This window comes from Ipomoea nil, unplaced genomic scaffold, assembly GCF_001879475.1.
Source record: "Ipomoea nil cultivar Tokyo-kokei standard unplaced genomic scaffold, Asagao_1.1 scaffold0415, whole genome shotgun sequence".
NCBI lineage: Eukaryota > Viridiplantae > Streptophyta > Magnoliopsida > Solanales > Convolvulaceae > Ipomoea > Ipomoea nil.
This window is the reverse complement of record NW_017616843.1, coordinates 2,709,768-2,717,623: the sequence shown is the minus strand read 5'-3', so window position 1 is coordinate 2,717,623 and position 7,856 is coordinate 2,709,768. Positions and strand designations below refer to the sequence as shown.

The 7,856-nt window shown below is 33.7% G+C and overlaps 2 protein-coding genes across 3 annotated transcripts in view; both read left to right on the top strand.

Moving 5' to 3' along the window:
* LOC109172206 (LRR receptor-like serine/threonine-protein kinase GSO2) overlaps positions 1–5,107 on the top strand; it is a 9,550-nt gene extending 4,443 nt beyond the window's left edge. The window contains exons 2-3 of the mRNA XM_019321354.1: positions 3,610–4,976; positions 5,090–5,107. Of these exons, the coding sequence (XP_019176899.1) occupies positions 3,610–4,976; positions 5,090–5,107 (1,385 nt within the window). The remainder of the gene's footprint in view (positions 1–3,609; positions 4,977–5,089) is intronic.
* Positions 5,108–5,123: 16 nt separating this feature from the next.
* LOC109172234 (probable LRR receptor-like serine/threonine-protein kinase At3g47570) lies at positions 5,124–6,761 on the top strand. Of its 2 annotated transcripts, XM_019321383.1 has the most exons (3): positions 5,124–5,607; positions 6,281–6,643; positions 6,723–6,749. In XM_019321383.1, exons 1-3 carry the CDS (start codon positions 5,172–5,174, stop codon positions 6,740–6,742), a joined length of 819 nt encoding a protein of 272 aa, XP_019176928.1. In that variant the 5' UTR covers positions 5,124–5,171; the 3' UTR covers positions 6,743–6,749. The 2 variants fall into 2 exon arrangements, with proteins under 2 accessions (XP_019176928.1, XP_019176927.1); XM_019321382.1 differs by having other exon boundaries at positions 6,281–6,761.
* Positions 6,762–7,856: the final 1,095 nt, after the last annotated feature.

Here is a 7,856-nt window from a genome sequence, read left to right as displayed (position 1 = left end):
AGTCCTGGTAGCCTATCTCTTATATTATTGTTCATTAATATGAAATTCATTTGCAGTTGTTGTTCCAAAGGAGATATGTGCTTTACAATTCTTTGTATTATCTTTATTTACATAACAACATGCAAACTCTTCGGTACCTCTTTGTATAATAAATTAGATACTACTAAAAAAACAATAAAGCTTCATAATTTTTTCTCACTACAAAGTTTTGTTTTTCTATTTCTCAGGAATAATACCGAAGGAAATTGGGAATTTAACCACACTCAAGTACTTGTATTTGGGAGACAACTTCTTCAAAGGTACATTTAATGTTTTGTTGGTAGATAGTAGTGCTAGTAGAACTGCAGAATAAATATTGTGAAGTGGGATATTAATCAAAGGACTATTATTAGGTTAATTGGTGTGTGAGAAATTAAATTTGTCCCGACTAAAAAAATATGGCAAAACTTGTAAGAAACTTTATTGTAATAGACATTCAAATCACTAGGGCATATATACACCAATATCTATATTAGCTCCCACCATCAACACAATGATGCCCACCAAGCATTTCAACATAAGAAGTAAAAAAAAAAAAACATATAAAGAAACATAAATGTAGAAGGAAAAGACACAAAGCAAGAATGGACAACTTGGGGATTAACTCAAGTGTTATTTTTAATATTGTGTGCCCTATACACTACCTCTTAAAGTTGACTCTTCTAAGGATTGAAGGACCATATTCAAGTTGAAACCGATGCTCTTATTGTGATTAATATAATGGCCTTCAAGCCACCTCGCTGGATTCAACTTTTAATCTTTTATTAAATGATGCAAATGAAATTGCAAGAACTATGCTTTATGTGGATTTGACTTTTGTTAAAACTTTCGCGAATGGAACTGCTCACAAGCTTGCTAGGGAGTCTTGTTCTTTGTCAGAATGTAAGGAGTGGTTTTACAACCCTCCTTCCTTTCTTGTTGGTGTTTTGAGTTTCGACTTGAATGAATGAACTTTCTTGCTTGAAAAATAAAATAAAAAATTGAAGGAGGAACCCTTTATGCCTATCAACATTACCTCTAATGCATTTCTTCAAGTGACGACCATACTAATTTCTCTTCTCTAACTACATGATTTCCTATTCCGGCCTACTTGCCTTTCTCGAAACACTTTCAACCCTTTTAGTCAAGCTTTTGTTATGATTATGATCCTTGAGGCTCAAGTTCCTCAAGCCCAAACCTTAATGAGTTTCATTTAGGCCATCAACATTCTATTAAGGATACTTGTGGCTGATACATTTTGTCTCTATTTAGTTTTAATTATTCTCCTTTAATATAGCAGTATTAAACTGGTGCTTACAACTTCCTACTAACCACCTGCTAGCTTCTCTCCCTTGTATGCTATTTATAGCTTGTTGTTTGTGTTAATTAAATTCATACAGTTCATAATCTTATATGGTATCAAGAGCCAGCTTTCTCCTACGAAAGAACTTCTCCGTTTTTTTTTTTTTTCCGATGGCTTCTACTACCACCAATGAAATCATCCAACTCAATGCTCCCACACACTTTTCCATTAAACTCACTACCATCAATTTCCCAGTTTGGCGCCGGCAAGTTCATGCTACCCTTGTTGGTCTCAACCTCCTGGGCTATATTGAAATGATATTGGCTATATATGTCATCTAGTTTTCAACTCATATCCCTTCCATTTTTTCTGAGCCCAAAATATCTCTTACCTAGTTTTTGTAGTGTTGGGCTTAGAAGTAAAAAATTATCATTGGTGTCGTTTATGGAGACTTGAGAACGAGGTGGTTAGGGAGATCCCTCGTTAGTTGCTCGATTAGTTAGGTATCTAATCACGAACCGACCCTTTATATGGGTGCCATGAATGCCCCTTAGCTTACACCATTAACCACAAAACCCTATGATATTTTGGTATACGCTACTACTCCACGGGACTTGGTAAGACTAGATATTGGAGATGTTTGATAAATAAGTCAATTTTAGCTGGTTTAACTAATCCATGGGCTCTTTTAAGTGTTTGGTAAAATAGCTTATTACATTAGCTTATTGGGGCAATAAGTCAAAATTTAAAAAGCTAAGAAGAGTAGAGTTTTTGTTTAGCTGATTGGCCTTAATTATAAAATTATTGTTATACCCTTGCAATCTCTAACATTTATATCTCTTATTGTCGTTCATCTGCCTTGCCCCTTTTCTTTTTGTTTCCGTAACAACAACAATAATTTTCTTTTCCATTTCACTAATAATAATAATAATAATAATAATAATAATAATAATAATAATAATAATAATAATAAAATAAATAAATATTATAAAAGTAATTTAAGAGTTAATAAATTAGCACAATATGTTTATGACATTATAGGACATTTTACATACAATCAACTAAAAGTAAACAACTAATTTATCAAATACTTTTTTACAACTAGCTAACTCAATCAGCTAGCCAAACCAGCTAACTCAATCAGCTATCAGTTATCAGCAAACTTAATCAACTATCCGCTATTAGCTATTTGTCATTTGCCAAACATTGCATTGTCGTTTCCCTAAGGGCATCCACAATGGTTCTCTACTTATCTCCCCAATTTATGGGCCCAACTCTTCCACATCACCATTGTTGGTTTTATTAGTTTTGGGCAGTCAACGGCTGGCCAAGACAATCGTAAAAATAATGAGTATAGGGGAAAATATAGAAAGAATATATGGAGAGAATTTAGAAAGAATAAATATTTTGTATTATTGAGAATTGCTTGTAAATAGTGAAAAAAATACTTCCCTTCTCCCCATGTATGGGGTGTATTTATACATATTTTGGGCCAAGAGTCCTACAAGAAATAAGAATTCTAGACTGCCTCGTATTTGGAGTCATTGTTACAACTGTCGTATATACTATATTAAATTTTTTTTAAATAAACGTATATACAACGGTGTATATACTACAATTAATTTTTTAACTTTTTAAATATTGATGTATATACGAATAACTGTCGTATATACTATATTATCTTTTATACTTTTTTTGAAATAGATGTATATACGGCGGTTATATATATAACCGTAGTACATACTTAATTTGTATTTTTATTTTTAAAATATTAAAAGCACATATGGCGGTTATGAATATACTTAATTCATTTTTTATATATTTTTTTAAATTTTGAAAGTATATAAGGCGGTTGTGTATATAACTACCGTGTATATCTACTTTTTATTTTTTATTTTTAAATTTTGAAAGTATATACGACGGTTATGTATATAACAGCCGTATATACTTATTTTTTTTTACATCAAAATGCAAAAGTATTACATTTGTCCTCAAAAGTATTACACCTCCACATATAAGTAAAAAACACTTTATTCCTTATTAGTATTATAATTTTCAATATAAGTATTACATTTTCATTTTGACCAAACCCATCTCACAGATAGGAATGTGTGAGACAGTCTTACACAAGTGTGACCCTAAATAGAATAGAGAAAGTACTTATTATAATATATAAAAATATTACATATATTTTAATTAAAATGTGGTGCATGTCTCTTATATTATATTTAGGTGTTTGCATTCATTCAATCATCTCACAGAAAAATGAACATACATGCATTTGGCAGGTTCAATACCACAAGAGTTGGGGAAACTTGATATGTTGGAGCATTTAGAAATAGGAAATGCTAACTTAAGAGGGTCCATACCAGTGGGAATCTTCAACATTTCATCATTGCAAACAATTTCACTTTCGGGCAATGAGCTTATGGGCACTCTTCCTACAACCACTGGGCGTGCTCTACCTGAACTACAAGAGCTCTATCTTGAAAGCAATTTCCTTTCTGGAGTGATACCAGATTCTATCTCAAATTGTTCCAAACTTACTCTCTTATGCCTTAGCGACAACCTATTCAATGGCAGCTTGCCCACATTTCTTGGCAACCTAAGGATCCTAAACCGACTGCATTTATTTAGTAACATGTTCACCAATGATGCAGCATCACCAGAGCTAAGTATCATCAACTCCTTGGTAAATTGCAAGTATTTAATTGAAGTACGCTTAGATGATAACCCTCTACATGCTGCTACCCTTCCTGCATCAATAGGAAATCTTTCATCTTCTCTTCAATTTCTCTCAATTATGGATTGTGGATTAAAGGGTACCATTCCCAATCAACTCGGCAACTTAAGTGGCTTAATTGACTTGAATCTGTATGGCAATGAGTTGAGTGGGTTTATTCCAGCAATGTTTGGTGGGGAACAAAAGCTTCAAAGGTTGAATCTTGGTAATAACAAATTAGGTGGCCCCATTCCTCATAGCCTTTGTGAACTCCAATCTCTGGGTGAATTAGTATTAAGCAATAATCAAGTCTCTGGTAGCTTACCAACTTGTTTTGGTAATAGCACTTCCCTTAGAAATGTCTATCTAGGTTCAAATCATTTGTCTTCTGGGATATCTTCAAGTTTGTGTTCTCTCAAAGATTTGTTGGTGCTTGATTTGAGTTCTAATTTCCTAGATGGATCTCTACCTATTGAAATCAATGGTTTAAAGGCACTTTATTTTCTTGACTTGTCCAACAATCAGATTTTGGGGAATATCCCTATCACTATTGGACAATTGCAGAATTTGCAAACTCTTTCTCTTTGTCAAAATAGACTAGAAGGAAATATTCCAGAGAAAATAAGTCAAATTGTTTCCTTGGAATTCTTGGAATTATCTTTCAACAAACTCTCTGGTTCAATTCCAATGTCTTTGGAGGGACTAGCATACCTTAAATACTTCAATGTGTCATTCAATCAATTGAGTGGCGAAATTCCATCAAGAGGGTGTTTTAAAAATTTAACAAGTGCATCATTCATGTCTAATGAAGGGTTATGTGGAATTATTCCGAGCTTTCATGTCCCACCTTGCCATTCCACCCACCATTCAAAGATTCACAAAGTACTTCCCCTTATACTTGCACCTTTAGGAGCTGCACTGATAATTACTTTTGTAATTATTGCGCTTCTCCTTAGAAAGAAGCAAAAGGGGTGTAGAGTTACAAGTACAAAGGATATCTACAGTCCATGGGCAGAATTAAAGATTTCTTATGCTGAACTTTCCAGGGCAACATGTGGCTTTAGCCAAAATAATGTCATAGGTTCAGGGAGTATTGGCTCAGTTTATAAAGGGATTCTTGATGACGAGATGCCTATTGCAGTGAAGGTATTTAACCAATCAGATGTTGCGTTTAAGAGTTTTGATGTTGAGTGTGAAGTGTTAAAGAATTTGCGCCATCGAAATCTTACTAAGGTGATTACCGGTTGCTTTGTTGACAACTTTAAGGCTTTGGTCCTTGAGTACATGCCCAACGGAAGTCTTGACCAATGGTTGCATTCACAAAGTAACTTCCTAGATATTGTTCAAAGAATAAATATAATGATTGATGTTGCATATGCTTTAGAGTATCTTCATCATGGTTACACAACACCTGTGGTTCATTGTGATTTAAAGCCTGCTAATGTGTTATTAGATGAAGAAATGGTTGCCCATGTAAGTGATTTTAGTGTGACAAAGTTGTTAACCGAGGAAGAGAGCTTCACTCAAACAGAAACTCTAGCAACATTGGGTTACATGGCACCAGGTAAACACAATACTATTCTAGTATTTCATTCAGATTATTCATAAAATTTAGAGTGAATTCCATTTTTGGTCCTACTGTTATAGGGGCGTTTCCAATTTTAGTCCACCTTAATTTTTTTTGTCACTTTATAACCACTATTATTGAATGTGTTCCACTTCTAGTCCCACCGTTAGTATTTCAATCAAGAGGTCGTGTAATCTAGGGGTATTTTGACATTTCTTCTCATCCAAGACTATGTTTGACTAAAGAAATCATGAAAACATTAAACCTAAAACCTAAGAAACTTCGCCGGCCCATGTTGGAACGAACGAAACAATGTAGCTTTGGCTTCCCATTCTCGTTGTTCGAAGAGCCATCTTCGAATATCGGAGGAGGAGGACGAAGCGCCTGGATTAAAAGAGAAGAGACAAACATAAAAAGACCAAAATATCCTTTGATTATACGACCTCTTGACGAAAATATTAACGGTGGACTAAAAGTGGAATACATTCAATAACAGTGATTGTAAAGTGGCAAAAAAAATTAAAGTTGACTGAAATTGGAAACGTCCCTATAACAGTAGGACCAAAAATGGAGTTCACTCTAAAATTTAATACTTGCAAGTTGTCGTCAAAGGCATATATTTGTGCGTTTTCTATTTCAAATATGATAATTGTAGTTTTCATAATCATAGAGTATGGATTGACGGGAATGGTATCAACACAATGCGACATTTACAGCTTTGGAATTGTGTTGATGGAAACATTTTCAAGAAAAAGGCCCACGGATGAAGTTTTCGGTGAAGATATGAGCTTGAGAAGTTGGATAAGGGATTCTTTACCTCATCATGTACTTCAAGTTGTAGATCCCAACTTACTGGGGGAAGAGGATAGAGACTTCACTGTGAAATTACAGTGTGTATCCTCTATATTGGAACTGGCATTGAATTGTGCTATGGAGTCACCAGAAAAGCGGTTAAATATGACAGAAATCGTAGCAAAGCTGAATGGAATCAAACATCAGTTTTTACGAGGTGGTTCTGTGACCTCAACACTTGGTAATGTGTTTCTTGAAACTATTTTAAGTGAAAATCTTCATTATGTGGTTTCTAAATTGTAACTTTTTACTGTTTGCAGATCAAAGTGCTCAAAGTTAGACGAGGAAATGAAGGTAATGCTAAAGATTCTGACTCTTTTGGTCCACTTCGTTATAGAATTTTAGGTGCAGTAGAGCATGATAGAAGTGTGCTTTTTTTTGTCTTACTTTAATTTATCAAGTGTTTCTTGAAAACATGAAGAATGGTACTTCCAGATCATATTCATTTCTATTAGATTGTGTATTCATTTCATATTTCTGCATTCTCTTTTTTCCCCTCATTAATCCCTTGTTTGCGAACATTCTACCATAAAAGACAATTCATTTATGAATGAATGAATGTTTTGTTGTAATTCAATTGTATTATATTTCCAGGATGCTAAACATGAACTCTTGATGTTGCATGTTCTAATCATGATTTGTCTATAAGTATTTGTTGTGTGTGTTTGCTTGGGCCTTGGGAACAAATAAAACCTTGAACGTGGAGAAGTTTAACAAGCCTAATTGCGCAAATTATGCTGTGCAACCGTGTGCACCATGTATGGTGCACACGGTTGCAAAAACGACATCGTTTTGATTAAAAACGTGCGTCCCACTTTAAAAAAAAAATCAGGTTTGATTCCCGGCAATAGCATTTTTTTGTGCATAATTTAAATTATATATCCACAAATTCATAACTATATATCCACAAATTCATAACTATATATCCACACTGAATGAATAACACAAAACCCAGAATGAATGAACTAAATATCCACAATGAATTAACTAAATATCCACAATGAATGAACTAAATATCCACAATGAATGAACTAAATATCCATAAATTCATAACTATATATCCACAAATTCATAACTATATATCCACAAATTTATAACTATATATCCACAATAATTCATCACTATATATCCACAATAATGTTGTTGAGAGGAATCGAAACTGATTTTTTTTTTTTTAAATGGAACGTGCGTTTTTAGTCAAAACGACGTCGTTTTGCAACCGTGTGCACCATGCACAGCATAACTATTGGCCTAATTTAGGTGCATTATTTAGAGTAGTTTTAATAAATGTTTTATATAAATTGCTAAAGACATTGTGGTTAAGTGGCATAACTATAACTCTCCCAAATGAGGGGTTATAGGTTTAAACCTTAGTGAGAATCTCAATAGGTTGA

Excerpts from the sequence above, each read along its gene's own strand:
- LOC109172234 (XM_019321382.1), top strand. The coding sequence starts at position 5,172 with ATGCCTATTGCAGTGAAGGTATTTAACCAATCAGATGTTGCGTTTAAG. Across the intron at positions 5,608-6,280 it reads ATTGGGTTACATGGCACCAG|AGTATGGATTGACGGGAATG; the intron begins GTAAACACAATA and ends TCATAATCATAG.